General features: G+C 39.9%; 6 protein-coding genes and 1 long non-coding RNA gene across 10 annotated transcripts; 3 read left to right on the plus strand and 4 right to left on the minus strand.

The window, feature by feature from the left end:
• Nucleotides 1-124: 124 nt before the first annotated feature.
• On the minus strand, nucleotides 125-6,284 carry LOC105687751 (prosaposin). Its single transcript, XM_012403622.3, has 13 exons — nucleotides 6,077-6,284; nucleotides 5,401-5,506; nucleotides 4,023-4,386; nucleotides 3,591-3,899; nucleotides 3,305-3,493; nucleotides 3,074-3,193; nucleotides 2,661-2,933; nucleotides 2,270-2,572; nucleotides 1,896-2,118; nucleotides 1,464-1,781; nucleotides 1,241-1,380; nucleotides 933-1,166; nucleotides 125-733 (listed from the first exon to the last, which is right to left on the minus strand). The coding sequence occupies exons 1-13, from the start codon at nucleotides 6,114-6,116 to the stop codon at nucleotides 647-649; spliced, it is 2,706 nt and encodes a 901-aa protein (XP_012259045.2). The 5' UTR covers nucleotides 6,117-6,284; the 3' UTR covers nucleotides 125-646.
• Nucleotides 6,285-8,705: 2,421 nt separating this feature from the next.
• On the plus strand, nucleotides 8,706-12,843 carry LOC105687563 (organic cation transporter protein-like). The gene is made up of 8 exons (XM_048657343.1): nucleotides 8,706-10,228; nucleotides 10,708-10,966; nucleotides 11,040-11,208; nucleotides 11,327-11,560; nucleotides 11,652-11,866; nucleotides 12,006-12,187; nucleotides 12,289-12,425; nucleotides 12,499-12,843. The coding sequence occupies exons 1-8, from the start codon at nucleotides 9,839-9,841 to the stop codon at nucleotides 12,533-12,535; spliced, it is 1,623 nt and encodes a 540-aa protein (XP_048513300.1). The 5' UTR covers nucleotides 8,706-9,838; the 3' UTR covers nucleotides 12,536-12,843.
• Nucleotides 12,844-14,187: 1,344 nt separating this feature from the next.
• Nucleotides 14,188-19,193, plus strand: LOC105687836 (sialin-like). 2 transcript variants are annotated; one of them, XM_020853464.2, is made up of 10 exons: nucleotides 14,995-15,013; nucleotides 15,104-15,219; nucleotides 16,557-16,762; nucleotides 16,872-17,093; nucleotides 17,171-17,255; nucleotides 17,354-17,520; nucleotides 17,610-17,759; nucleotides 17,826-17,958; nucleotides 18,064-18,317; nucleotides 18,395-19,193. In XM_020853464.2, exons 2-10 carry the CDS (start codon nucleotides 15,135-15,137, stop codon nucleotides 18,686-18,688), a joined length of 1,596 nt encoding a protein of 531 aa, XP_020709123.1. In that variant the 5' UTR covers nucleotides 14,995-15,013; nucleotides 15,104-15,134; the 3' UTR covers nucleotides 18,689-19,193. The 2 variants fall into 2 exon arrangements, with proteins under 2 accessions (XP_012259171.1, XP_020709123.1); XM_012403748.3 differs by lacking the exons at nucleotides 14,995-15,013; nucleotides 15,104-15,219 and adding an exon at nucleotides 14,188-14,486.
• LOC105687844 (esterase CG5412) lies at nucleotides 19,064-22,382 on the minus strand. Of its 2 annotated transcripts, none has more exons than XM_048657349.1 (5): nucleotides 22,245-22,382; nucleotides 20,141-20,309; nucleotides 19,863-20,057; nucleotides 19,652-19,792; nucleotides 19,064-19,574 (listed from the first exon to the last, which is right to left on the minus strand). In XM_048657349.1, the coding sequence occupies exons 1-5, from the start codon at nucleotides 22,260-22,262 to the stop codon at nucleotides 19,429-19,431; spliced, it is 669 nt and encodes a 222-aa protein (XP_048513306.1). In that variant the 5' UTR covers nucleotides 22,263-22,382; the 3' UTR covers nucleotides 19,064-19,428. The 2 variants fall into 2 exon arrangements, with proteins under 2 accessions (XP_048513306.1, XP_020709145.2); XM_020853486.2 differs by lacking the exon at nucleotides 22,245-22,382 and adding an exon at nucleotides 20,427-20,643.
• On the minus strand, nucleotides 21,293-21,891 carry LOC125501433. The gene is made up of 2 exons (XR_007279014.1): nucleotides 21,752-21,891; nucleotides 21,293-21,561 (listed from the first exon to the last, which is right to left on the minus strand). It is a non-coding gene; the product is annotated as an uncharacterized LOC125501433 (long non-coding RNA).
• On the plus strand, nucleotides 21,555-24,156 carry LOC105687826 (organic cation transporter protein-like). The gene is made up of 8 exons (XM_012403736.3): nucleotides 21,555-22,037; nucleotides 22,207-22,465; nucleotides 22,572-22,740; nucleotides 22,830-23,063; nucleotides 23,168-23,382; nucleotides 23,449-23,630; nucleotides 23,714-23,850; nucleotides 23,943-24,156. Exons 1-8 carry the CDS (start codon nucleotides 21,681-21,683, stop codon nucleotides 23,977-23,979), a joined length of 1,590 nt encoding a protein of 529 aa, XP_012259159.2. The 5' UTR covers nucleotides 21,555-21,680; the 3' UTR covers nucleotides 23,980-24,156.
• Nucleotides 24,157-24,190: 34 nt separating this feature from the next.
• Nucleotides 24,191-27,481, minus strand: LOC105687816 (organic cation transporter protein-like). Of its 2 annotated transcripts, none has more exons than XM_012403714.3 (8): nucleotides 26,374-27,481; nucleotides 25,844-26,102; nucleotides 25,573-25,741; nucleotides 25,217-25,447; nucleotides 24,922-25,136; nucleotides 24,645-24,826; nucleotides 24,419-24,555; nucleotides 24,191-24,337 (listed from the first exon to the last, which is right to left on the minus strand). In XM_012403714.3, exons 1-8 carry the CDS (start codon nucleotides 26,755-26,757, stop codon nucleotides 24,232-24,234), a joined length of 1,683 nt encoding a protein of 560 aa, XP_012259137.2. In that variant the 5' UTR covers nucleotides 26,758-27,481; the 3' UTR covers nucleotides 24,191-24,231. The 2 variants fall into 2 exon arrangements, with proteins under 2 accessions (XP_012259137.2, XP_012259146.2); XM_012403723.3 differs by having other exon boundaries at nucleotides 24,191-24,331; nucleotides 26,374-27,374.
• Nucleotides 27,482-27,909: the final 428 nt, after the last annotated feature.

Here is a 27,909-nt window from a genome sequence, read left to right on the forward strand (position 1 = left end):
TAGAAGTTACGCTACCTCGTGGAAAGACATTGCATTACAAGATCGCTTGATTTTTCAGGCACCAATACCTAATGCATTTCCGACGTGAGTTCTTTTCAGATGGGATTCAATTCGCTTCCAACAATTGAATAAAACATTTTTTATTTTCAGTATTATCACAGTTGAATTTAATATGAAAATTCATTGACATTTTTTTTCTGCTGTCAAACGACTGAGAACTTACTTTTTCAACGTAGAAAAAACAGACATAGGGAAATACCTTATGCAGATCTAATGTGGTATTGTGAGGAATATTTGCAAAAAACAAGTAGCTAAGACATTTTATTCGCAGCAAATAAGTGGCTACATTTCTATCTCATGGGGACAGAAATGAGGTAACTTATACTGTTCAGTAGAAAATATGAACAAATAACAGTGAATAGTTGTATTAATCACAACAGTATGAATATATGCCTTAGCTAAACTGCATTCCTTCTTTTGCTTCTCCGCTAGCATTATCAACTAATTATATCATTGTGGTTGGTATTTGATAGTTATATGTTATTGTTAGTATGTTTGACGATTATTGTAGGAGTTGGAGGGTGTAGGATGGGGAGTTAAATGTTATTAATAGTGTTAGGAATACCTTCACGCTATCTTGATGTTTCTACTTAACGTGATTAGGTTTTCCATCAGCCACGACTACTGGTGCTGTGCTTGCTTTCCAAACTTTTTCCTTGCAATGATCGACAGCCTGTGGAACAATTGAGAGCAATTATTTAACTATTCCGCCTCAACTTTCCTGGCTTCCTCAGAACATTTCTGTAGATTGTTAAGTTTTTTTTTTTGCAGTTGTTAAATTTTACAAGTCAATGAACAATACGATGGAACTGAGAAAAATAAAGGAAAGCCAAGGTTGTGATACTATTAATAATAGTAGTCCTGTAGCTTACCTTACACTCAGATGCATTATCTTGAGATGCACACCAATACGATTCACCCCATGTACAACGCTTGGAGCCAAGATCAGCAATTGAAGAACGTCTCGGCCTAGGATTCATTGCTGACAATGCTAGGTAATCCTGATCGGAGCAGAGTGCTAGCTTAGTGCACACCTTCTTACTGTCGACGAATGAAGTTAGAAGATTTATAATGCTTGGTCCATATATTTCAATCATCGATGTGCACTGTGAAATAGAACAAAATGAGGTGAAGAATGAAAATAAAATTTTAGTCAAGCTATGAACATTTAGAAGCTGACCTTATCTTGCTTGCTGGATGGCAAAAACTTGCAAACTTTCGATACAACCATTTCGATCTTATGATCTATTTTTGGGTCTACCAACTCTTTGTCAATCGTTGATATGATAGATTGGCACAATGCACACTCTGCTACTGATGCTGAAAAAAAAATGAGTCAATTGGTTAGTTCGTTAGTTAATTCAGTTCAATTCCAAGCCACCATTCTTTATTATTGGCACTACCTTGGATTTCCTCCATGTGTTTTCCACACAATGAAATGGCAGTGCAAATATCCTTAGGATCCACTTCTGCTACCAGCATGTCAATTACCAAGTCAGCGTATTGGTTTACAAAGTCGTTGCACTCAACTTTGATAGTTTTAGGCAAAACGTTGCAGACTCCATGGACAACCTTCTCTATTTCGTTTCTGCTGCTCGGTTTCTTCATAGTGTCTTCCAGTTGCTTCATAATAAACTCACAAACTACACATTTTGCACTCTCGTTAACTGGTTCGTGCTGTTGTATCTGGTATCCCGGAAAATCTGGGATTTCGTTAGTCACTGAAAAATCAATGTTTTGTTAGTCGATGGCTATGAATAGAAAGTACAATCCTTAAAACAACGGGCAATAAGCTACCAAGAAATATAGAGCTCATGAGGAAAGGATGTACTCACTGATCTCTCTACTATCAATAAAAATGGTATTTTCTCTGAATGGAACAGCGGTTGGACCGGCGTCACAGAGTTTAATGTAAACACAGATTTCTTGAGGTGTGAGATCTGCTATTAGCATGTCCACTAACTCCTTGCTGTATCCCTTTACCAAGTCGGTACATTCTTCCACTAGGTTGTGAGGTAGATGATCGCATAGTTTATCTAATGCCGCTTCTATACTTGCCTATTGTTTTCAAACAAATACAAAATTTCATCCAGGAAAGAGGTCGATTTCGCGATTGCTTTCCATGACATGATGGATGTATAACAGCAGAAATACTTGATTGCACCCAACAACGATTTATAACAAGGATCGTTTTAACACTGGCACTTACCTCGGTCTTATCATTCTTTACGACACTGTACAACTGTGTTACGGCAAGGAGGCAGAGCGGACAACTTGGTTTTTCTTCAATTTCACTGACGATCACCAGGTCTTTGGGGATAGACTTCCAGGCATTCATCAATTCTTCTGATGGGCACAAGCGGAGCATCGGGCATGCCTGTGATGGATCAATTTCTTGAGCCAATATCGCTACTAGGGCATCTCCATAGACATCTATAAATTGTTGACACTCGTTTCCTATGCTGCTTGGTAATTTTTTGCAAACCTTACTGATTTCCAACTTCAGTTCATCCTGTAACGAGTAGACATAGTTTTCAAGTCAAGTTTGCCTATTCAAGAAGCCAAAAGAGCAACATAAATGCGCAAATGATCAAACTTACTTCAGTGGCAGGATTGGTGATAACTTGTTGGAGATAATGTAGAATATATTCGCAGAGAGCACAAGTTGCTTTATTTCCGCCCCCGACAGCGGGGAACATAAGTTCAGAAACTTGCATTCTCTCCAGTGGTAGTTGCATCTCTTCTGCCTCTGACTTTTTATGTTCTTGTCTAATTCCATGGCCATTTTCTCCCAAATTGGTCCTCTTCTTAATCATTATTTCTTCACCAATCTTTGCAGGCTTTATAGGCAGAAGAGGCCAAATGGGTCCATTCTGAAGAGAATATGTACGTACACTCATTGAATACCTTTACTGACACTGATAAATCAACAACATTTGTGAATTCATGCAATTTTTTCATCTCTCAAATTAAGGATTACTATTCGACTTGTTCTGTTTATGAAATCACTCACTTCACTTGATTTCTGTGGTCTAGGACATACACTGGCCATTTGACACAGGGCATTTCCATCCAATCCATTGGTCAAGTATCCGTATATTTCTGGATAATATTCATCAACGATAGCTATACACTGTAACATACGATGAGTTGTTAAAAACTGCTGAACCGACTTTAGATTGGTCCAGCCTATCGCTGTATTCTTGAGCAAATGGTATAAAATGTAAGGAAAATAAACAATTACTTCAGATTTAAAGGACTTTGTCTGCTTACAAAGACCTTCGAGAACTTTCTCAAATTCCAATTCAGTAGTATTTGCTACCAAAAGATCTCGCAAGTGTGTTACTAGCTGTTCGCACAATTTACATGGTAGTTCATCTCCAACTTCGACCATACCAACAGTAGAAAGAGGGCGTATTTCAACTTCTGTTACCTGTAGGAGCCAAACGTTCTTGGATATATTATATCTGAAGATGCAACACAGATGATCGTTAGGTGAGTCATAATCATTAAAACCGTAAATGGTTTACCTCGCCATCTACTTCTTCATGTTGATGATACTTCGAACTGCATTGACCACTAAGATGACAAATGCTCTCAGCCTTGAATTCAGTTTTTAATTGCTTGTAAATATCTTCAAAGTAGGTCAAAACTATAGAAGAACAACCGTCTGAAAAGGTGCCAACTTTTCCGCACATACGAAGCATATTTTCCAGAATTTGATCGCGAGATGCTCCTTCTAGTTTGTGTTCCAGATGCGTTGCAATGGTGTAACATTTTGAGCACTCATCAGGCTCTAACTCGTCATTGTACAAAGACTTAGGTACAATTTCATCATTCTGAAAGCAGGTGACGTGAAAATATTTGTACAGGTGTGCCCAGTCCAGTTTATGTTGAGCTACACTTTGCATAGATTCGAGGTAAACGACTTAAATATATTAATTTCCTCTCAAGGCTAATACCTCGTTCATAATATGTTCGTATTCAAGAAGCATCTGATCAATGCGTTTGGAGTTACACAACCCAGATACGGAACAAACTACAGAAGGATCCATCTGAGAAGCCAAAGTCTCAACCAATTCTGGTATAAACTGATCTACCAGTTGGTCGCATTCTTTAACAATGGGCTTTATGTGGATTAAAGCACAACTGCCTTCAAAAACAGCCTTTAGATCTTCTTGAGTCTGGTTGCTTTCCAGCTGGTCCCTCGCTTGCTTTACCATATCTTTGCAGATATCGCATACGCTATCAGTATCAACCTCTACTGTCATTGTCTCCCATTTTGTCTTGATGCAGTGCTTGGTTGCTTTGCATCCTGCCGCCGTGCTGATTGTAATGAATCAAGTTACATTTTTAAATATACGGATCAGATAAAGAGAACAGTAAAATAAAAAACTCCCAAGAATAATCTTGTGACCAAGCCGCTTCTATATTTTTAAACATCTGGATAAGTCACGTTGGATCATTCTTTGTTTTTATTTTTGAAATCCAAATCGGTGAAATTAAAATATTTCATCACCCTATGGTAAGTACGGTTCACAGTATGAGAGTGCCAAGAACTTAAATATAACTTGCATATTTTTTGCTTTTCACTTGTGTATCTAAGTATTCTATTGAAATGAATGTAAAATTTTTTTGGCAACACACAGTACTCAAAATATATGTTAGGTGGGATTTTGTTTATCAGGTAACAATCATGTGAGAACCATTTATAAAGTAATGAAACGGCATGCTACAGTTGGATCGAGAACAAGAATGTCTTCCGTTGCATTTGGAATAGCAGGCAGTGGTCAGCATATCATTCTTGTTTACTTATTATCGAGATAATGAGATGCAATCAGAGTCGGAATCATTTTTCAGAGTTATGAAATGAAGAGTAGGCTATTATCGTTATCAGGTCAAATTGTTTTTGCTAAGGGCCCTAATAATAGAACAAAGACTTCGTATCACATGTATAATGATTCATCCATGAGTAACAATCAGAGGGTTACTGAAGCTAGATTATAACCAACGCTAATGAATGCATCGCAGTGGTAGTCTGCTAATGATATCTTGAGTTTGAGATAGTATGGGTTGTTATGCTATGTTGATAGGTTCTGAAAACATGCTTTATATTGTGGTGAAGACTGTGGTAACGGGCAGTAGAGGGGTCGGAAGGAGAAAGAGAATTTGAACTGATAACACAGAAGTATTTGAAACAACATTGGGGACAGAGACAAAGTCTGATTTGAACAAATTTTCATGAACAAAACTTGAGACACAAGAGATTAATAAAATGGTGAAACAATAGAGGAATGTACCATAAATTTACTCACTAAATACAAAAATGAAGATACTCACGTTATATTCTGACACCAATATGATGGGCCCCAAGTACATGCTTTGGCCCCAAGAAGATAAGGTGTATCTTCAATGCCAGCATTGATCACAACTCTGGCTGTGGCGACTAGAATTCAAAAAGAATTTGATTCAGAGTTGAAATTCTGATTTGGTCATAGGATTCCAATGAGTTTCCGTGAAATTATGTAAATTAGTTTCAATGATGAATAAACTACAGCATCCTGGATCCTTTGAATCATCTGATTCATTACATGGTCAATAAAGTACCCGCCATGACTAATATCCAATAAGAGTGATTCGTGTAGCTGCATCCTGATGTACTGTTACTTTGACTCGCAGTTCTCGATAAAATGTTTGATAAATTGGGCATTGAATTGGACAATTAATTTTGCATTCGAGGATATCTTAATTATGAATTGATACGATAAAGATAGAAATGTAAAGGATCATCAAGGTTAAAATTACTTTTCGAACATTTCCATAAGTAGTTAAAAAATGATGACGTCATTCATAACGAAAGAGCTTAGAAACTTGTACGGCTCCAATTTTATAGTGAAAGTGATTAGGTAAACAGTACTGTTCAATTACGTCGCAAATCAACAAAGAGAAAAGTCACTGTCATGCTAATTATAAATTTGAACGAAGCGAATTTCAAATAGAAATACGTTCAACTCACCAGTCACAAACGCGCAGAGCGCTAATAACGTTGCTTTCATATTGTAGCCAATACAGCTATTTATTAGTTGGTCAAAATATCAAGAAAATAATGAGAAATCACTACAGTTCTTACGTCGCTACCAACGATTTAGACAACTCACTATTGGAATCACTTTATTCAGAACGTTCTCTGACAACAGCCAAGGACTCACTGCGGCTTATGGAGGAGCCTTCATACTGGGCCTCGAACGTCGAAGACCAATTGTTATTAATATTTGCAGCCATCGCTTAGGGGCGCCACTTGCTTGAATGCACTGGACTGCAACAATAAGTGCAACAATTATTTTAGCAACCACGCGAGATGGCGCTCTTTAGCGCGACTTCACGACCGAATTTGAATCAAATTTTTTGCTATGTTTTGTTATCGGTCAAATGAGCGAGGACAAGAAACTTTTCAAATGATTTTCATGCAGATCGAAGGAAGACTCCGACCTTTCGGCATCAATTACGATCTGTAGTATCAATCACGACCAATTGAGTCGAGGAACAAAATCATTAGCATCTTCAACCAAATTTTTACAGAATTACAAAGACGGTACAATGCATGCATTGACCGAGGCACATAAATGACCACGCATGGTAGAATAAAATATCAAGGGAGAGAAGGGGAAAAATAACATGTCATCTGCGAATCTGAGCACCCAAACAACATAATTATACATACGAGAGCCATTTTTACTCTGTAACGCAAATTTATGAGGACCAAAACGGCTCTACTCCGTTATCACGTATTTGTCAGCTTGTAGCTCTTATACATTCGAATAAAATTATACCTACGAACTATGCTGCAGTTTTTCAAATACCACAGTGATTACTAAATTTTTAAATAATGATTGTATGTTCGCCAGCCACTCGTTACCAAACTTTAGGGGACGGGCACTAGGGTAGGTTGAAAATTTTTTGATTGATATTTTGAGGCGGCCCACTCGTTTTATGAATAAATAATTATTCACGTGGGGTACTTTCAGCAAAAAAAAATTTTCCACTCAATGATAACTCAATCGATTACATGAGTAGATGATTTTGGCTTTCAAATTTGGATTTCGGAGCTGATTATACGTGAGATTACTCTTGAAGAACCTGAAAAAAATTCGTTTTTTGAACAAAAAATAAATCTTTTTTTTAATTGGGTTTAATATGCTTTTCTTACGTATTTTAACCTCAGGAATCCGAATCTGAAAGAAAAATTGATTTATCTTTGAAATTGACCGAGTTATCGCCAATTTTCAGCTTTTTGAGGTCAAAAATAGAAAATTGATTTTTTAGTCTATCTTAATGTAATTTGAGCTCAGGAATCCGAATCCGAAAGGAACATTGATCTATCTGCAAAAATGACCGAGTTATCTCCATTTTTTCGCATTTTTTGGCATAAATTTGAGGATATCTCGAAGGGAAAAAATCTTAGCTCAATTTGGACAACGGATTCGTGTTCCTGAGGTCAAAATACATGAGAAAAGTGCCATAGGATCAATTTTTAAAAATAAAAATTTTTGGTCAAAATTTGAAAAAATCGTAAGGGGTACCCCTTGGAAAAATCTCAAATTTTGACCAAAATTTTTTATTTTTTAAAATTGATCCTATGGCACTTTTCTCATGTATTTTGACCTCAGGAACACGAATCCGTTGTCCAAATTGAGCTACGATTTTTTCCCTTCGAGATATCCTCGAATTTATGCCAAAAAATGCGAAAAAATGAGGATAACTCGGTCATTTTTGCAGATAGATCAATCTTTCTTTCAGATTCGGATTCCTGAGCTCAAATTACATTGATATAGACTGAAAAATCAATTTTTTATTTTTGGCCTGAAAAAGCTGGAAATTAGCGATAACTCGGTGAATTTTAGAGATAGATCAATTTTTCTTGCAGATTCGGATTTCTGAGATCAAAATACGTAAGAAAAGCATATTACACCCAATTAAAAAAAAGATTTATTTTTTGTTCAAAAATCGAATTTTTTTTGCTTTTTCAAGAGTAATTTCACATATAATTAGTTCAGGAATCCAAATCTGAAAGCCAAAATCATCTACTGGAGCAATCGATCGAGTAATTATTAGGTGGAACAAATTTTTTTTTCCATAAGGTACAAATTCTGCCCCCATGCTAAGAAAATAAGAGAAAAAAAAAATTTTTAACCCACCCCAACAGGCACAATCTAATGGGTATCATTAGTGCCTTAGTTATACATTTTGCACAAGATAATAAAGTAGGCGGCTTATACGTCTTGCAAATACTCGCGTCATATATTGTCGTAATTTCTTTGTAACATCTGAGGAAAACATTAAACAGCGACTCACTGCATCATCGAAATATAATGCAAGGTATATGGTAAGCGTGCGTAAATGTACATGGGTATAACACAGGTATTGAATATCCATGTACCGATACCAAACATTTCAAATAATTTACATTCATATACCTAACAGACATGTTATCACTACGCAAAGAAATATCAAAAAACTTATTGGTGAGTCTGCTCACCGAATGAATGCATTCCTTTTTCTTCCATAACAGTCTAAGAAATGTTTGCAAAAGCTGATGTGCCTAGAGGAAATCATCACACAGCCTTCACTCAATGTGCTCGTAGCCGACATGCCTGGACTTCAGTCAACCCTAGGAACCCGCCGTGTACGAACTGACTATACTGTAGTGGCAGACCGCGCATTGAAGAAAATTGTATCAACGGTGAAAATCTCTGGAGTAATTTTTTGAACTGTATCACGACAAGTAAGAGAAAACCGCAACTAACGGGAAAAATTAAGCACGAAAGAAACTGTGGCAAAAGAATCGTTTTTTTTTTTGTGGGACATAAAACTGAGACCAGTTTTTTTTTGGCATACATAAGTTGACGTGTTTAATATGTAAATTATATCCAGTCGGATTATATTTGATAGTTAATTACATAATTAGGACACGATGGTATATTTTATTAGCTTGAATTTCAGATTATACATTTTGTATGGAATGAAAACGATCTCCGAGTTCTGAGTTGCGACAACCCTCTACTTGGAATAACATTTGAGGGTAGAACTTGTAATTTTATTTCATTCTATTATTTCATTTCAATTTTTTAGACAACTTTGACAAGAATACTCGAAAGACCAAAATCTGATATTTAATTCTTTTGTACAGTCATTGGCTCTTTATTACCAGGTTTCATACCTGCGATACACGGTCACTTCAGATTCTATCCTGTCATGCAATTTAAATATGTCGCAAGCATTATGCTTCTGTACACTGTGATCGAATACGTCATGTCAAATAATGTGGGGGGATAATTGAGCTATTTTCTAACGATAAGTCTAAGTAAGGGGAGTCGTAGATACATAAATACCTAAGGCTCTCCAAGAGCCGTGCGAATGAATGAATGAATAGATATATGAATGGTACGTATATAATGCGTTTCACAATGACGGTGTTATTAATACTCTCGATTCGGTTGAACTAAAAATAAAGTCGAAATATCAGTTGAGAAATAATCATTAAGCTGAATTTAAGAAAAAAACGATTTCTCAGGCAGCTATTATACGATACAAAAATTAAGATCTCGAGGGTTTCAGGAAGTCCTCTGATACTCTGAACTTGAAGAAAAATGGCTCGATCTGCAAAAAACAATATCTAGACGAGTGCTGTCAACGTGAACACGAGTCCGAAATACCGAGGAGTGGACCCGTCCGAAAAAGATAAGAAGAATTAGAAAATTCGAAGGGGAACCACTGAGAAATGGGGTACGAGGACGTGATTCAGCTGATGGGGGAGTTTGGCCCGTACCAACGTAGAATTTACTTTCTTCTTTGTCTACCCGCAATATCGTCTGCCTTCCACTTCATGGCCGGAGTCTTTTTGGCCGCAAGAACAGACTTCAGATGTCTGTCGCCGAACGAGAGCATTGAAAATGCGACCTATCAATTACCCCTAAACTTTTCAAATCCCAATTACATATGGGACAATGAAACAAAACTATGGCCCCAATGCCAAATATCGGACGATAATCATGCGAGTCAGTATTACGTAGACGATCGTGGAAACCAATCACTAAAAATAAATCCTACAATGAAATGTCGCTCTTTCGTTTACGATAAAACAACGTACAGACTGACCACTACAAGCGAGGTGAGTAATTTCACACGTGAAAAGCGAGGATCAAAAATGAGATTTTATCGACACATTGATATTTTACTCTCTCAATTTGCATTTAACTATCATAATGAACTTTGAAACAGAATGAATATCTTGACGGTTCATGTAACGAGATTTGCTCACAATCGGTGAATCTGTATCCGCTCAGATGTATCTGAACCGAGTCTTAATCTCTCTTACTACCAAACTGTGTTACAATCACCACGTCCGCTTTACTTTGGTACAATATGTGGTCATCTTCCAAATCTACCCAAGGTCACTCTCGACGTCTATGTTGTAAAGAATAATTCACATCCGCGTACCTACAAAATTTATCTGCTTCTCACGCGAGTTAGCTATCGAATAAAACCGAAAAATTGCAACGAACTTTTAATCGGACCAATATAACAATATGGATATTGGCCATGTCGCTAATCGTAAGTTCAATTAATTCTGTCCATTCATTTTTTCAGTTCAATCTCGTTTGCGACAACGCCTGGATGAGGGCTACAGCCGACTCTCTTTTTATGGTCGGAGTCATGATAGGGTCGATCGTTTTTGGTGGATTGTCCGATCGGTTCGGTCGTAAGCCGATCTACTTTCTGGCCATAATTGTTCACCTGACCAGTGGTATACTCGTGGCTGTTTCTCCAGAATTTATTTCCTACATGATGTTCAGGTTGATTGTCGCCGGATCCGTCAGTGGACTGTTCTCGATTGCTTACGTTACGGGTGAATGAGCCTTAAAATTCACGCCAGTGCCGGTTTTTTTTTACGAATTTTCATTGCGACAATTTTTTTCCAGTGGTCGAGATGGTTAGTCCGAAGAAGAGGCTTGGGACCGTAATTGGTATTTACTTATCATTCACGTCCGGTTACATAATCACCGCTTGTTTTGCCTATTTTATTACAAACTGGAGGATTTTACAAATCGCCATCACACTTCCCAGTATCATATTTCTCTCCTATTGGTGGTAAGATCGACCATTTATCAATCGATCGACTTTTTCCCCATCGAATTCTGAAATTAAGAATGACTTAAAATTGATTTACATGATTCGGCGTAGTCTCAGATATTAACTTTGCAAACAGGTTGATCCCAGAATCGGTACGGTGGCTACTGACCAAAGGTCGTTTAGAAGAAGCGAAAGATTTGCTGCAAAAAGGAGCTTCCGTAAATGGGGTGGAATTATCTCGCGATAGATTGGACATTCTTCTCAATGAATTCAACGCTGCGAATAAACCCGTTCTCGAAAAACCGGGACTTATCGACCTCATGAGGTATCCAAATCTGAGGCGAAAGAGCTTGCTGCTTTTTTTCAGCTGGTAAGGGATCGGTTCGTTTCTGTCAATTATTTCGACACTCGTTATTTCGAGTTGGTGATATTTCGGAATTTTGGATTTCTTTCACCTGCAGGTTCGTCATCAGCGGCACATATTACGGGCTCTCATGGAATACCTCAAATCTAGGGGGGAACGATTACGTTAATTTTCTCATATCAGCGGGCGTAGAAATACCTGCTCACGTGTTCACGTTCTTCACCCTGAACAGATTGGGTAGAAGAATCGTTTTGTCTGGCTGTATGTTGTTCTCCGGTACATCTCTACTATTGACCACGGTCGTTCCTACCGGTAAGTTAATGAAAAAAAAAAAAATTTCTCGATTTAAGCATTTGCAGATAATTTACTCTGACTTCGTAAATTTTTCACGATGGAAGTTGAAGCGTTGACATCAGCTTTACATTAATTATCGTCGTTATTCCCACAACAGATTTGCCATGGATGCTAGTGGTTCTGGCGATGTTTGGAAAATCTTCAATCACCGCGTCGTTTGGTTCAATCTACATTTTCACGACCGAACAATATCCCACGACAATCAGAAATGTGGGTCTCGGAGCTTGTTCAACTTTTGCAAGAATAGCTGGTCTCCTCGTTCCCTACATTAATTACTTGGTAATTTTTATCAATATATATAATCGTATAACTGGTTATTCGCCGTTTTGCCCCGCTTTCCCCTATAATAATTTCATTTTCTGCTATTAAATTTTCCACAGTCGACTATCTGGACGCCATTGCCACTAGTAATTTTTGGCTCCGGTGCTTTGATGTCTGGGCTATTGATCTTACTCCTTCCTGAAACATTGAACGAAAAATTACCGGAAACGATAGAAGACGGTGAATTGTTTGGAAGGTTCGTTGATTTAAAATATTCGAGAACACGCGTTACAATATGGTGCAATCATATTTTTTGTTGTTGTTCGCAGGAAGAGTATACAAATGAAAAAGACGTCCAGTGATTGATCAATTAGGTAATGACGTTTATAGCTCATCTAAATCTTCAAGAATTTAAAACGCACGGTAATATTCTATCCTCATAACTGATCATTAGCAAAATACAATGTACATACCTAGTAACTATTTTGATTCTATACCTAGCTTTAAAATCAAGTTGAAGAGAGGTTGAAAAATTTTGCATAGCGCAAAGGATTAATTATTATGTATGCCGTATCTGTATAAGAGATGAGCCTATGATATGCCTATTATATGTATATTATATATGATTAGTAAAGGAAGTATGGGCAATAAAGAGATTTTTTATTTGTAATGTATGTTCGCTGTTACGTAATATACTCGTACGTGCCCCTGAAACCGGTTAGAGAAAACATCAAAGTTTCAGATTGTGTTTCGTGCCGAGATTTTGATATCCGCACTCGAATATTATATTTTGTATACCTGCTGCGCGTTTGATAAAAATCCTGTTTTGCACGATACGTATCATTCGGAATGAGGGAGATAACCGGTTCACTCGAGTGAATCATTTAAGGTGAGTACACAGACACGAAGAAAGCAAAATCAGAAAAAACATCTCCCGCACGTGTCGGATATTCTTAATTTTCCGCCGTATTTCGAAGAATTTCGAAACACGTTTCATTCCGTTTATCTGACGTGCGTGACATTTCTCCCTTTTTCACCCTCCATCTTGACGTCACTGCTCGCCGAATCGCCTGACGTTCGTTCACCTTATTTTATCCTCATTGGATCAGAAAAATTCAACACGTATGTCATATCCCAGCAGTTCGATGAGCATCATCCGATTTCGATCGGGTGATTAATCATTATTTCATCATGTGGAATCTCGTTTTCTATAATGCCACGACGCATATATCGTACAGCCTATAGAAATGCGCACAGATACGCGGTGTGCTATATTCACTTACGCCTGTCGGACGGTGGGCATGGGCAATCGGTATTACGGATCGTGGTGGTAACTTACACCCACATGCACTGAGTTATTATGCAATGAAAGGATACATGAAATAACGCTATTACAACTATATGATTGCCTTTTGGCCCACTTGCCGAATTGAGCAATATTTCAGTTCAGAAACATGCAAGTTGGAATGGTAAAGCACAATGTAGAACGGTAAACGTTAATCGTTTGAGCTTTTAGACTTTTCGATCGGAAAATGAAACTATATCCCATCTAATACCACACCTCTTCAGGCACGAACGGGGCTCCTGAAAAAAGAGGAGCTTTCGGGAGGAACCACAATAAAGACGATACAGTTAAAGTAGAACGCCTTTTTGGATCGCATTTTTTCAATGCAATAAACGAGGGCTACATAGCCATGTTAAGAACGCTCTACGAACTCTAATTTATAAGGTTGTAAAAATTAGGTCCGAACGATTGTCTCAAAGATGAGTTAATGTCCGAGTAGCGGAAGTTTACGCTTGCCCAAACTTTCCCCTTTTTTTCGCTACAGATATACCGCATCGGTACGTAACTGGTAATGGCGGAAGATGCGGACTCGTAGAAGATTTTTGAATCGTTACAACTGGTGTCACACTCGTCGACGTTCAGATCACTCAAGGTCGTTCGAGGAAGTGAGGTACTTATTGTATCAAGGCTTGTTAACAGCGAGAGAAGTTTGCCACTTTATGTACGTGGTATAAAGCAGTGATAGATTATCAGTGCAACGGCGAATACGCGTATACCAAAGTGCTCGGGAATAAAATATTTCCAACCCTCTGAATCGAAGAAAAAAAATTCAGCTCTTTTTAGAAACTTGTGTTAGATTTATCAATTTCTTGGAAACACAAAAGTTAACCCTACGCGATCATGTGTCGCAAACATAGATACTTTCTCATGGATGTGCAATCCGTTCACATGATGACCTGACCGCCATGGCAGCCCTCGTAAGGCTCAAGAGAGGCAGCGTCCAGCTGAGACATGCGGCTCTCGAAGTTAGGGGTGGGTTGAATTATTGCACATTATACCTACGAAATTCGTCGGATCTCATTTGCGTGTAAATATGAGTAAAAAACTTGGAGAAAACCATGGAGCAACCCCCCCCAAAGTTCATCTAATCTTAATTTGTCTCTGGCTACCGTGCGATTCCCGAACGTCGGTGGGAACATGATTTTCGGTATAATTTTCGTTCGAGTCACACGTGACAATTACTATATTTTTCATTGCGATTGATCAAAAATTTGTCGAATTTAAAAAAAAAAAAAAACCGACGATCGAAACGGATAAATATTATCACAGCACAAGCAGAAAGTGGTGTGTGACGCGGCGCGTGGTTACCTTGTTGGGATACCTGCGTGAACGGAGAGAGCTGGTTGACGGTGATACAAAGCACAGGTAGTTTATGATTGTGAAGCATGGATGCTAAAAATCGAGAAAAAATAGTCATCCGTCAGTCTGTCCGGACACTATAATTTATTCGTTAGATATATATATTCGGCGATAGCGTCTTTGACGCAGTAGAGTCTGGTGTAGGTATATTAGACTCGATGTGTGGGTACTTGGGGGATACGTGTATATACAAGTTTATTGATAAGAATTCTTTTTCTGCCTGATTCAAGAGAATCGGTAAGAAATTAACCGTTCTGTGAAATGGCGGAGTTCGTGAAGAGAGGAAGTGTGCACCTAGTCAAGTGTAGCAGTGTTCAAATTAAACAAGCTGCTAAGGAAGTGAGAGGTTTGTAACGCGATCAATGTATACGAGGAAATTAATCACACTTCGTAAAATTGCGACCATCGTTCAAAAAAAACCTAAATCACGGAGTGAAATAAATTCCACGCAATTCAATTTTCATTTGAAAGGGTTGGAATACTGCAAACGGATGATCGAAAAATCAAAAACGTAATTTCGGTAACGGCCATTCCCAGTTTCTGCCTAGAAAATTAATTCATCACCAATCATTGTCTACCAGAAAATAATCTCGTTGCGGAATTCGGCGTTGAATTTTTATTTCCGAACCGTTGACGCTTACGTCTTTCACTCGAGATTGAAACATTTCATTGCAAAGCACGGATCATCGCAATTTTATGAAATTTCATAGCGACAAAATATTGTAAGGCGGGAAATTGTAATACGCAGTACGAAGGTGACTACGAGGTTGGCGGTCGATCGGTGTACAATATTTGTCCACCGATTGTTATTACAATTGTGATAACTTTTAGATTAATTAGAAATATTTTCCATGTACCGACTCATCGTTGGAGACGTTCGTTAACGAGGTTGTTTGTAAAAAAATGTGAAAGATGCCCGAAACGTTGTCCGAGAAGAATCGATCCCTCATCGATTAAAAATTGTTCACCAATTTTGAACCATCGCGATGATCTGGATGGAAAATTTACCGTTCATATTTATACCTATGAATCGTTGCGCAATATCATCAGATAATTATAAGATAGGTAAAATGAATATACATTTAGGTTCGTGGAGATCGGAGGATAGCGAGATTGGCGTCTGCTGTGTTCAAGTTATCAACGCAAGTTCAAATAATTTTGTGTGTACATCGTGATAACGCGTGGCACTCGTCTTCAAACGAGGAAAATTATTAGCTCTCGCATGTATACCTATATCTACGCGAAAAAGTTCGATCAATGTTAATACGCGAATAAATTTAAACAGAATAATATCAACCCGAACTCGCGTAGCCTCGCACAATTCCAGATCTAGAATAGGTCGGCATGAAATACACGTGTACCGTATCGGCACATGTGTACGTAATTATTCCAATATATCAAATGGTTATTGAAACCATTTTCCCATATGCGTACGTCACTGCCTGCAATCGTGGAATCGTCCACTTTGTACATCAACGCGATTAATTTCACTTCCAGTGACACGTATGATATCCAGACTGAATTACCGCGTTCATTAACATATATACGGAGTATATAACGGGGTGCCGGATTAAATTGTGTTCGACGAACACCTTGCAGAGCGAACACGTCTCGCATTGCTGCCGGAAGTTCGAATTAATTCGCTGTTCAAACGATCGTTAACAAAGTCGATTATTTTTTCAGCGGCTGTTCGGGCGAGACACGTCGTCGCTTCTCTCGTTGCCATCGGGTTCGCCCTCTGCGGTACCGTAGAAGTCAGTGCCTCGGTGGCCCTTTTGGCGAATCAGGAGGACAACCATGCCATCATCGATACGTCGTGGCATTGCAACATGCTCGTCAATATCACGAGCCGAAATAAAACCGAAGATTTCGAGGTCATACTGATGGAAGTGAGTGGTCGTTCGTCCCATCCTCTTGTTTTCCTTTTTTTTTTTTTCAAAAAGTTTACCTTTGTACTGAGAAAAATTTATGCGCTGGATTTCATTGTATCACCTCCAGTTACCGCAAGAAGAACACGCGGAGTCTATAATGCGCGAGGCCTTCCTCTGGGGTCAAGTAGCGGGTCCGATACTGGGGGGTTGCCTCGTTTGGGGTCGTTCCGGACCCTCGATCGTGTTCTCCCGCGCCGTTCTCAGCGCTTGTCTCGCCTCGCTCTTGATACCCGCTGCTTGGAGAGGACCGTCCCACGTCGCGCTCCGACTGTTTCAGGGATTGTGTACGGTGAGCGGTATTTTTGGAGGAGAGAAATTTTTTCTCGCGCCGCAAAACGAATTCTGAATTCCGAATTTTACTTACAGGGGGCCACCATGCCTGCGGCTCATATGTTGGCTATGACGTGGTTCAAGTCCACGCATAGAAGCTGGTATTTTTCCTGCTACGCGGGTGATTATGATGCAAATTAAATTGACTTTCATTAGTTTCATTCGTCAGGGAAATGAAGTGCGGATGTACAATTCGTTCCCATATGATTTTTATTACAGCCGTTAGTGTCGGCTACTGTCTAATGGGTTGGATCGGAACTGCGGTCGTTCGTTCTTTCGGTCGAGATTCCCTCTGTTATGGGCTAGCTCTGGTGGCTATTTGCTGGTATTTTGCGTTCGGCCGTTTCGTCAAAAACTCGCCGAAGTCCTATCAGCATGACACCAACGTAAGTTTATTCGCGGTGTAACGTTATTTTCATCATTTTCATCATTTTCGTGAAACTGGGAGGACGCATATTAAATACATTACCAACAGGCAGCGGTCATTCCTTGGGGAAAACTGTTGAGGTCTGTTCCTGTCTGGGCATCAGCAGTGGCAACTATGGGCAACCAATGGGGCGACGCCACTCTTTCTCTCGGTATGACCAAGTACCTGAAACTCATCTACGGTTTTTCGACGGCAAACGTAAGTGACGACCAAATTTTTAAGATTCACATTTCCATCGGAGCGAACGAATACATTTTGTTTCAGGACTCGGTGCTCACAACGCTGCCACACATCGGACACTTCATGGCTGCTCTGACCTGCGGTCTTCTGGTAGATCACGTCCGGGAATCTGGGATGGTATCGACGACGACGGCCAGAAAGCTAGTCGTCTACACGGGTGAGAAAAAAGGCTTCCAATTGAACTACCTTGCTCAGTCCGACGAAGTATTATTATTTTTTTTTTTCATTCAAACGTTCGTAAAATATCTTCTTCATTTTTAAGCACACTTCATACCGGCTGCCTTGCTTTTCGTGGCGGGATACGCTGGATGTCAAGCTTTGGGGGCGGCTTGGCTTGGAATCGCAGCACTCCTCGTATCCGGAACCGCACCAGCGGGTGCACTGGCCGCGATCGCCGACCTTGCGCCTGAAGAATCCCCCGCCTGTGCAGCCGCAGCTTGCGCTCTCTGTTCTACCCTTGGAGCGGCGGGTCTTCTGGCCGCGAATTATTTCGTAACTCAGGCGCTTCACGGCTCCGTAAGTATTGCCGGGGATCGGTCGAAATGGATTTTTGGTCAGTTTCTGAATCGTGATGTGATATGCGGAATTTCCAGATCGCGGGCTCCTGGCGATTGGTCTTCGGCGTAGCTTCCGTTGTCCTTTTGTCAACCGCGGCGGTATTTTTGGCGCTCGGCAAGGGCGTGCAACAACCCTGGATTCCTTCGGTAGCTAGACCGAGGAGTCACGACGTTATCTACGAGCAGGATTCTCTGGAGCTCGATTACGAAGACGTCGGCGTTCAAACCGAACCGTACGAGCCCTACAATTTGACCGAGGATGTGGAAAGCCTCAACAATATTCACAGATCCACTTCCGTGCACTCCAGAATATCGAAAATGTCCATCTGATAGGAACGAGTTTGAATATTTCATATTTATATCATCGTATCAACGAACGTTTCAGCAGTTGGTACACGAAGTGATCTGAAGATCTGATTTATTTAAGTGCTGAAATCTAAAATCGAGACATCTGCACCCACTGAGAACTAATTTCTAAGCTGTCATTGACGGAAGTCTCTAAATTTCGTTAATTTTACCGGCAGCGAATTAGGGGGCTTGCACGTCAAGTTTCGTACGTAAAGTTTGGCCGTTTTCGGCACATTACCCATAGCACTTTTCAAATTGATGTCTCGAAAATTATGCGTTATATTTATACAGTGTAGTGTAACATAATCAACAGTCGTTCATGTTATTAACGATACTAGATAATGATGAAAACCAATATAGGAATAATAACATTTTATTAATGGAAATACACGAGAAATTTAATATTATTTTTAGGTAAGTAGATTGTAATTAGTCCGTGCCTGTGATTTTTGAAATAAAGGCGTCAAAACAAATATTTATTTAATAATCGGAGAGTTGATTGCCTTACCGTGTTTCGCCTATGGATATCGTATTGCCACATACTCTCCTGTACAGCGCACGAAATTCACATTTCACATCTGACACGTGTGAGTTACATCGAATCTGACCGTTATTAGCGAAATCAAATGTGAAAATGTTAGAAAAAGGAAACCTACGCTATGCGAAGTTTCTAGTTTATTTTCTATGCCGCAAAATATTTCGATCCTACGAATACCTGAATTTTATCTGGAATCGGGATTATTTTTTTTGAACAACATTTTCTCTAGAAACTCCTTGTATAGATTTTTATCTCCTGGTACATAGTGGCCTCCCACATGAGTCAGCGTAATCGGATTGGCGAAAAGCTTCGTCAGTTCTTGAGGCATTTCTGCAATTATTTAACGTTTATGAAAATCAATTTCTTTTCATCCGTATCGAAGAATTTCGTTGCAACAAATATCATACCAGGTGGAACAATTTGGTCGCCAGTACCATAAACGTGAAGACTTGGTATGTCTAAACATTCGGTGTAGAATACGGAATGTGATTCGCAACGTGATTTGAATCCAGATATCATAACGGCAAAATTGAACCTAATCGAAGACACTGTTGAATCATTATTAGGAAATTTCTGTATCCAGAAAAATTTAAAGAACCATGCTCAGCTCATAGTTACGTTTCTTTTGCTGCATAGCGCATAAAATGGCTGCAAACGCGGCGCCTTGAGAAAAACCTAGTATTCCATCGAACGGACCTTGTTCTTTAAAAATTCTTTCGATCATTTGAACGCTCTCCTGAAAACCGACCGCCTCAGGGCTCCGATTGGTTGCTTTGAATTCGGTATTCGAGTTGTTGAACCACCATCCGAATTCTGAAAATAGCAGCATTCCTCGTCAGAGTCTATAAATATTGGGTGAAAAGTATGAAGAAAAATTGGAACATTGTTATTCATACCTTCTGCATTAGCATCCGTATTATTATCAGCATTCGGCCTGGTTCGAAGTATTTTATGCGGCGCACACACGTACGTAAAGTCAACATTTTTTTTAAAAGGTTTTCTGAAAGCTCCAGTTTTTACTCTGAAGGCTGAATCTGATTGGAAGAATCCGTGGAGCGCCAAAATCTACGAGAATTGTGATAACGAATGAGAACAAGGGTAAGAAAAAATTTCGAATTTCAAGCAAACGCAGAATCAATATTCTTCAAATTCTTTTTACTCGACATTGCACAACGATAATACCCGCAATTTAACGTTTTCTCCGGCCATTTTCCCACGTGGCCTCGCAAAGGTGATAACACTGTGGCCGACAGAAGTTAGAGAAATCAGCTGTTAACGCCGAGTGATTACGTGCGCGCGACGTGAAACATGAAGAATTTGAATCGTGGGCGCGAGCAGCCAACGATTTGAGTAACGAAAAAGATGGGTGGATGATATCTTTCACTCATTGTTACAAGAATTCATGCGCTTTCAAGTCCTGAATAAATCGAGTATGAAAAACGCACAAGCCATGCCTGCGTTACATGAAATTTTTCGAATAATTTATACGGGAGATTTAAATGAGAAAAGTCAGACGATTCGGAGCCATCAGACGGAATTGTCAATTTTTCGTAGAGGTCAGCCCGAAATCTGCTTACGACAAATAATCGTATATATTGGCCCAATTTTCCCTGTTTGTTGTTCTCCTGATTCTCGTTCTAATCTAACTGACAAGAAATGACAAGAAGTTAAAAATAAAGGAGGAGAGGAGGAGGAGGATTCCACTTTGTTTCATATATATTCATAGCCTAATCGCCTTTGTACAAGAGATTGCAATAATTACCAATATTTTAAGCGCTTAAAAAATAATATTTTCGAATTTACATATCAGTGTACGTAAAAAAGGCTGATAGATAAAATTGAATGCAATTTTAACGTTAACGCGCCGCCACTTGAGGTAATGACGCGATACCATTTCTTTAACTTGTAATACTGACTCCGTTTTGAAATTATATAACGATCGTATTTCAATCATCTTAAGCTTTGTTGTTAGTAATATAAATAAAGCTTCCGTTTGGCGAAGATAAGATCAACTCGTCATGAGTTGTGGACTTTGAAATAGTTTTTTGAAAAATATATAACGTTTACGATACGCGATAATAAATGTTATTAGCACGCGTGAGCTTTCGATAATAAAAGTGATTCGGTTATCTACGTCTCTCCGAGGCTCAAAAGTCTAGGGCGATTAATTCTGGAAGTTGAATTTCGTTGATTCGTGAAGACGTTGCTTCTGCAGTCTCGGAATCCTCCCGTTGCATCGAGTATACCTCAAAGTTCGTACGTGCGGAATATAAATGTTAATGTCCGCGGTGAATAGTGTTGGTCAAATTTTCTACAGCTGAAAAATAACGAAGATACTTTCGGTTCGACTCGACTCACTCGATTGACTCATTAAAAAAAAAAACGGTTAAACTAAATTTTCTAATACAATCCGAGTGTCAGCAAGTCCGCTGAAAAATGGCGTACGAGGACGCGTTGTTGCAGATCGGGGAGTTCGGACGATACCAACGCATAAAATTGCTGCTTACTTGTCTGACCACCTTCTTAACGGGCTTCACTCTTATGTCGGGAGTATTTTTGGGGGCTGTACCGAATTTCAGATGTCTGCTTCCAGACGAGGTCAAAGAAAATGCTACCTACAAGTTGTCCTCGAACGTTTCGAGCGAATTTTATCCATGGGATAAACAGAGGGGCGGCTGGTCGCAGTGTAAAATGTACGACCTCGATGGTGATCCGTCGTTGACTGATTCGACTGTTAAATGCGACTCTTACGTCTACGACGAGAGCATCTATAAGCGCACTATCACCTCCGATGTGAGTTTCAATCAGATTAAAGATAACAGGCACGACGTTTTATCGATGTTGACCTATCGTCGGGGTACAATCACGATCCTGAATCCGATCGATTGACGAAGTAATTCTGTCCGATGAAAAATGTGAGGTTTCACGATTTTTGGTCTATCAGGATGTTTTCACTTTTCAGTTCGATCTAGTTTGCGATAATTCATGGTTGAAAACTACCTCTGATTCCCTCTTCATGGTCGGGGTGATGATCGGAGCGATGATTTTCGGTGCGTCGTCCGACAAATGGGGTCGAAAACCGAGTTACTACGCTGCTATCGTTAGCTACTTGCTCGGTTCGATACTCGTACTTATTTCCCCCGAATTCGTATCGTACACGATCGCGAGGATCGTTGTTGGGGCAGCTTGCAGTGGTATATTCATGGTAGGCTACGTCAATGGTAATTAAAAAATCGCTAGTGTTCCTCACGAATTAAAATACATCGAAACCAACACGTCTCTCCAACTCGCCTCTGTTTTATCTTTTTTCTTTCTCTTTCGTCCAAGTGCTCGAAATTATCGGGACCAAACACCGAAGAGTAATCGTGGCTGGCATTCACGTGTCTTACTCATTGGGATACGCGACACTCATCGTTTGCGCATATTTTATAAGGACATGGCGACATTTGCAGATAACGATGATCCTTCCGGCTGTTGGGTTTCTCAGCTACTGGTGGTAATTAGCTCGCAACGCAAATTTATCCCAGTTTCTCTGTCGTTCACGGGATGTCCGAAAAGGAAGTTCAATCATTTTTCTCTGTGCAGGTTCATTTCGGAATCCATACGATGGCTTCAGTCCAAGGGTCGTAGAAAGCAGGCGATTGATTTACTTCACGCGGTGTCTACCGCGAACGGTGCTGATGAAACTCGAGACGCGATAAACGGGTTGCTCGGCGAAACGGCCGACTCAAAATCCGACGTAGAAAAAGCGACAATTCTCGACGTTCTCACGAAATATCCAAATCTGAGAAAGAAGAGTTTCGTACTTTTTTTCTGCTGGTGAGCGATCTACTTGAGATACATAAATTGAGTAATCGACGATGATTCCTGGACAGTTCACTCGCTTTTTGGGCAACTCTAATCTGCAGTACTCCTATTCACAGGTTCATAAACAGCGGCACGTATTACGGACTATCCTGGAACACCTCCAATCTCGTAGGTGACTCTTATTTGAACGCTCTAATTTCTGCCTTGGTAGAAATACCTGCTCACGGGCTGGTATATTTTACGCTGAACAGATGGGGCAGAAAATTCGTTTTGGTCAGCTGCATGTTGATAGCGGGAACATCTTTACTCGTCGCTACAATCATTCCCAACAGTGAGTGTCTTCCGTCACTATGATCTCAAATATTTTATTTTCCATGATGTCATTCCTCTGCATCAGGTATGCAATGGCTGGTCATCGTTTTTTCAATGATTGGAAAGCTCGCGATAACGGCATCCTACGAATCAATTTACCTATTCACGGCTGAGCAGTATCCAACGGTGATCCGAAACGTAGGCGTTGGGGCCTGCTCGACGGTCGCCAGGATCGGTGGAATTCTTGCTCCTTTTATCAATTACTCCGTAAGTTTATCGAGTGGCGATGTAGGTAGTGTGAAAGCATTTTTCGTGTCATCAGCATTCACGCGATTTATCCTCTTCCTCAGTCCACCGTTTGGCCGCATCTGCCTCGTCTGATCTTCGGATCTGGTGCGCTAATCGCCGGACTGTTAACGATCATTCTGCCAGAAACGTTGAATATGGATTTACCGCAGACGATGGAGGATGGCGAGCAGTTTGGAAAGTACGTCGACTTTGTTCTTCAATGTACTTCTTATTGAATTATGTTCGGAACGTGCGTGGTTTACATTACCCGCTGATTTTATCGTTTTGCAGGAAGTCTAGAAAATTGAAGCAGTCGTCGGATTCTTGATAGCTTCTCCAATCTACATATCGTTCCTGATGACGATTGCGAAAAGCTTATTCGGCCATAAAATTCTTGACAATTGTGCGTGGCGGTGATCGTTCGGATCCATTCCCCTGAATCAGACATGCTATGAGATTGTATCGTTCTAACGGTTTAAATAAACAAATTATTCGAAGTAAGAAATATATGAGTAGACGATGAGGTGAGTAGGTTTTTCGAAGCCAAATGCATAAAAATTCGAAGATGATTTTCTTTGATTTATTTCTGGGAGACTTCCTCGTTTCTACTTTCCAACAATTCTGTGTCTGCGAATACGTCCAGTCGCTGATCGATTCGAGGTTCGGTATGTTTCTTGGTTCTGAAACTCCAAATTTTTTATTTATTAAAATCTTTTTTCGACGTGTATAATGAGTGAAACGCGAGAAAATATTGAATCTCAATATACCTTCTCATCTGTTCACTTTCTCGAATCGTGTCGGGTAATCTTGTGTTCAGTGTTTCTGGAAGTAGCAGCACCAACAAACCGCCCAAAATAATGGAGAATCCAAGAACGACGAATGGTAACCACGCCGAGGTCTTGGACTGCAAGTTGTTAAAAATTCATTAGAATCCGATGAAATTCATACTTTTGAGAACATTTTTTGAACGATCATCTACTTATTCAAACTCACCAACAAAATAATGTACGGTGTCACCGCTACACCGATTCTGCCGCCGGCCGAACAAGTTCCGGTTCCAACATTTCTGAGCGCGGTTGGATATTGACTGGTTGTGAACACCAGAGCTGTCAGATGTGCAGTTGCTACACCAAACTTCCCCAATGACGAGAGGAGGATCATCAGCCACCGCGATCCTACGGTGTATTTCGATAATATTATTCTCTTCGCTGAATCGTGATCGTCGTCTTCCTCCGTTCCCGGAGGACGTATATTCACGATTTTTTATTACCGATGGGAACGAAGAATGTTAAAAGCGACGATATTCCCGAAATCATCATGCCACCGAACAAAATCTTCTTTCTACCGTACTTCTTCGATGTAGAAAGTATGACGATATATGCTGGAATTTCGGCGGCTGCGGTTAGAAGAAAATTTATGAACTCGTTGCCTCCAAGATTTCGGCTGTTCCAAGACAGACCGAAGTACGAACAGCTGTTCACGAACCTTGAAAAAAAAAAAAAAAAATGGCAATACGTTTAATCGAAGGCGATTGAGCCGATGTAAAAAAATTATCGCTCACTCACCAGACGACGATGAGTACCAGAGTTCTGTTTCTGATTTCCGCGTGCTTCACGAGGTCAAGAATCGATGACTTTTCAACTTTTTTTTGGATTTTGTTCTCGTTACCCAACAATTTGTGCAACAGATCTCGCGATAATTTCACCCCATTTTCCGAGGCTGCCTTTGCGACCGCATCCCTCGCTTCGCTTACTCTGCCCTTGGCCAGCAACCACCTTGGAGATTCGGAAATCCAACTGCAAAGTCGAGCGAAAAACGAACGATCGTTATTTGCTTCAATTCTACACGAGGTTCATCGCGGCAGTACTTTTACGTCGATCGCAAATTCATCAGCGTCGCTATAACGAAGAGTGGAACTTACTACCAGAACACGAGGAGCCCGATAGTGGGAGCATTTAGAGTCACTTGCAAAATTCTCCAGTTCGTAGTAAAATAGGCAAGAACAGCAGGAAGAGCACTGCCTATCGCGAAGGCAGCACTGATGCTGAGTCCGGCAGCTAACGAATTCTTCGAACTGACCATTTCAACGGCTGTGAAAAATTGGAAATATCTAATATTTGGATAAATAATTCATCGCGCATCACTCGTGAGGCGTTGCACCTCATCGTAGAATTGTATCGGAAAATTCTTACCAGCTACGTAAGGTACGAGAATAAGTCCACTCGTCATCGTTCCCAATAGCGTCCTCAAGACGACGTACGTCGCAAAGTTTGGAGACACAGCGACGAGCAGACCCAACAATAATTGAAATATCGAGCCGTACAGTAACATAGTTTTGCGACCGTATTTGTCGGATAATCCAGTGAAAATGATCACCGCGGGAACATCTATCACTATGAATAACGAATCGGCGAAAGCGCGTAACCAGGCGTAGTCGCACACCAGATTCCACTGAAAAAAACATCGGAGTCAATTAACATCGAATGGTGACTGAAAATAAGGTTTTCTGGATCAAAAAAGCGATCGTTCATTCAATGCATCTGCAATCGGAAAAGCTGAAAGTTATTGAATACTCTAAATTGTGATCTCGTTGAAAAACCGGCGAATTATTTTAATCAATCTCCCAGGATCCACTCGAGTCTACTCGAGAATCAGACAATCTAACTTCGATAGTTTCCAATCGCGTCGAAAACTAATCCGTTCAGTTGTTTGTCACGCTCACCTCAGTCGCTACCGTGAGCACGTAGTTGCTCTTGTCGTAGACGAAAGAATCGCACTTCACTGTAGGATATGGCGAAGAATTATTTTCCCCAAAAATTTCACGAGTCTCTTCGGGGCCGATGTCATATCTCTCGCACTGCGACCAGCCTCCGGTTCTTGAGTCCCATGGAAAGCTGGCGTTTCCCATATCCGCGGGTATTTCTAAGGTGGCGTTTCTAGGATTTTCACGAGGCGTCAGACATCTGAAATATGGTTCGGCTGCCAAAAAAACACCGGACATATTGTGAAGGGCACTGGCTATCACCGGTAAAAATAAGATGAAATAAGTTTTGCAGTGCCATCGACCGAAATTTCCCATGTGCGGAGCCACGTCGTCATATCCCATTTTTGATACGATGTATAATATCTTCGAAAGTTTGCGAAACTCCTAAGCGATGAAATATTTTATATACTTGTGTCCTTCTTATCGGTAAAAAACGATAAATTTTTATCCCGATCGGCGATGAATTTTTACTTTGAGAACATTGAGAATATTGCGGATCTAAATTATAGCACCTGTTTTAGATACTAGGGGTTTAATATCACTTTTATAAAATACCAGATCATTCGGGGGGCCTCAAATTCTACCAAGCTGTTAAAACACCGGTATATAATTTACGATGTTTTCACTTTTGATGTTTTCTCATACGACAAACAAATATTATGTTATGTTCCAAAATTTTCGATCATTCGATCGGAAATATTTAATAATAAAAAAAAAGCGCAAACGAGAAATTCGAATGCAACATTAACGGGTCAACTTGAGGACATTTAATCGCCAATTAACACTGCACTGGGCGATACGTGGGCACGATTAGTGAGTTTCGATTTTTGCATTTTTATAAATATTCACCGACTCGTTGGAATTAGAGGAGCATTCTGACGAGAACGGGGCAACTTGAACGATGCGTGATGTGTGTCATGCGTCGCTTGGCGTATGCTCGAATACGTAGGCTGTGTGTTAATGTTTTAAATAACTGATTATTTATTCTGGTTGTTTTGACAACTGAATGATATTCCAGTGTCGCGATCATACGCCAATGCTTGTTTGCGTAAGTGCGTAAATTTGTCCAATAAACAGAAGAAAAATCGAACCATATTAATCACAGGTGAAGTATCCCACTTTTCCACTTCGCAATTAACGAAGAGTTTATTCACTTTTTTTTCTCTCATATTTCGTTAGTGAGATACGTGCAGCCCACCAACTGTCCGTAATAAAGTATACTTAACTTATCGCGTCGGGCGCGTTTGCGTTTTGATTGGAATCTAATATTATTACCGGTAATTATCAACTTTCATGATTCTGGAGCATCGGGCCAATGAAAGCTATTTTTAATTCATCAATCTTTCCCTCAATTTTACCCCGTCAAGCTAAAAGCTATCTGCATAAAAGTCGAAGCTCGTAGAGATAGAAAAAGTTTTACGAGACATTTTTTTAAACACCAATTGAAAAGTATTGAAAAATTGATTGAATTATTGAAAATTGTGTACTCAAGCC

The sequence above is a fragment of the Athalia rosae genome, chromosome 6, assembly GCF_917208135.1.
Source record: "Athalia rosae chromosome 6, iyAthRosa1.1, whole genome shotgun sequence".
NCBI lineage: Eukaryota > Metazoa > Arthropoda > Insecta > Hymenoptera > Athaliidae > Athalia > Athalia rosae.

Coding starts and splice junctions, on each gene's coding strand:
- LOC105687751 (XM_012403622.3), bottom strand. CDS start 6,116: ATGAAAGCAACGTTATTAGCGCTCTGCGCGTTTGTGACTG. Junction 4,387..5,400: donor TATTGGTGTCAGAATATAAC/GTGAGTATCTTC, acceptor CATTACAATCAG/CACGGCGGCAGGATGCAAAG. Junction 3,900..4,022: donor ACGAACATATTATGAACGAG/GTATTAGCCTTG, acceptor ACCTGCTTTCAG/AATGATGAAATTGTACCTAA.
- LOC105687563 (XM_048657343.1), top strand. CDS start 9,839: ATGGGGTACGAGGACGTGATTCAGCTGATGGGGGAGTTTGGCCCGTAC. Junction 11,561..11,651: donor TTGCTGCTTTTTTTCAGCTG/GTAAGGGATCGG, acceptor TTTCACCTGCAG/GTTCGTCATCAGCGGCACAT. Junction 11,867..12,005: donor GACCACGGTCGTTCCTACCG/GTAAGTTAATGA, acceptor TTCCCACAACAG/ATTTGCCATGGATGCTAGTG.
- LOC105687836 (XM_020853464.2), top strand. CDS start 15,135: ATGGCGGAGTTCGTGAAGAGAGGAAGTGTGCACCTAGTCAAGTGTAGC. Junction 15,220..16,556: donor AGCTGCTAAGGAAGTGAGAG/GTTTGTAACGCG, acceptor TTATTTTTTCAG/CGGCTGTTCGGGCGAGACAC. Junction 17,521..17,609: donor CCTATCAGCATGACACCAAC/GTAAGTTTATTC, acceptor CATTACCAACAG/GCAGCGGTCATTCCTTGGGG.
- LOC105687844 (XM_020853486.2), bottom strand. CDS start 20,453: ATGGCCGGAGAAAACGTTAAATTGCGG. Junction 20,310..20,426: donor GAGAAAACGTTAAATTGCGG/GTATTATCGTTG, acceptor CAATTCTCGTAG/ATTTTGGCGCTCCACGGATT. Junction 19,575..19,651: donor CGACCAAATTGTTCCACCTG/GTATGATATTTG, acceptor AAATAATTGCAG/AAATGCCTCAAGAACTGACG.
- LOC105687826 (XM_012403736.3), top strand. CDS start 21,681: ATGGCGTACGAGGACGCGTTGTTGCAGATCGGGGAGTTCGGACGATAC. Junction 22,038..22,206: donor AGCGCACTATCACCTCCGAT/GTGAGTTTCAAT, acceptor TTCACTTTTCAG/TTCGATCTAGTTTGCGATAA. Junction 23,064..23,167: donor TTCGTACTTTTTTTCTGCTG/GTGAGCGATCTA, acceptor TCCTATTCACAG/GTTCATAAACAGCGGCACGT.
- LOC105687816 (XM_012403714.3), bottom strand. CDS start 26,757: ATGGGATATGACGACGTGGCTCCGCACATGGGAAATTTCGGTCGATGG. Junction 24,827..24,921: donor AACATTCTTCGTTCCCATCG/GTAATAAAAAAT, acceptor AATACACCGTAG/GATCGCGGTGGCTGATGATC. Junction 24,556..24,644: donor CACCGTACATTATTTTGTTG/GTGAGTTTGAAT, acceptor AACAACTTGCAG/TCCAAGACCTCGGCGTGGTT.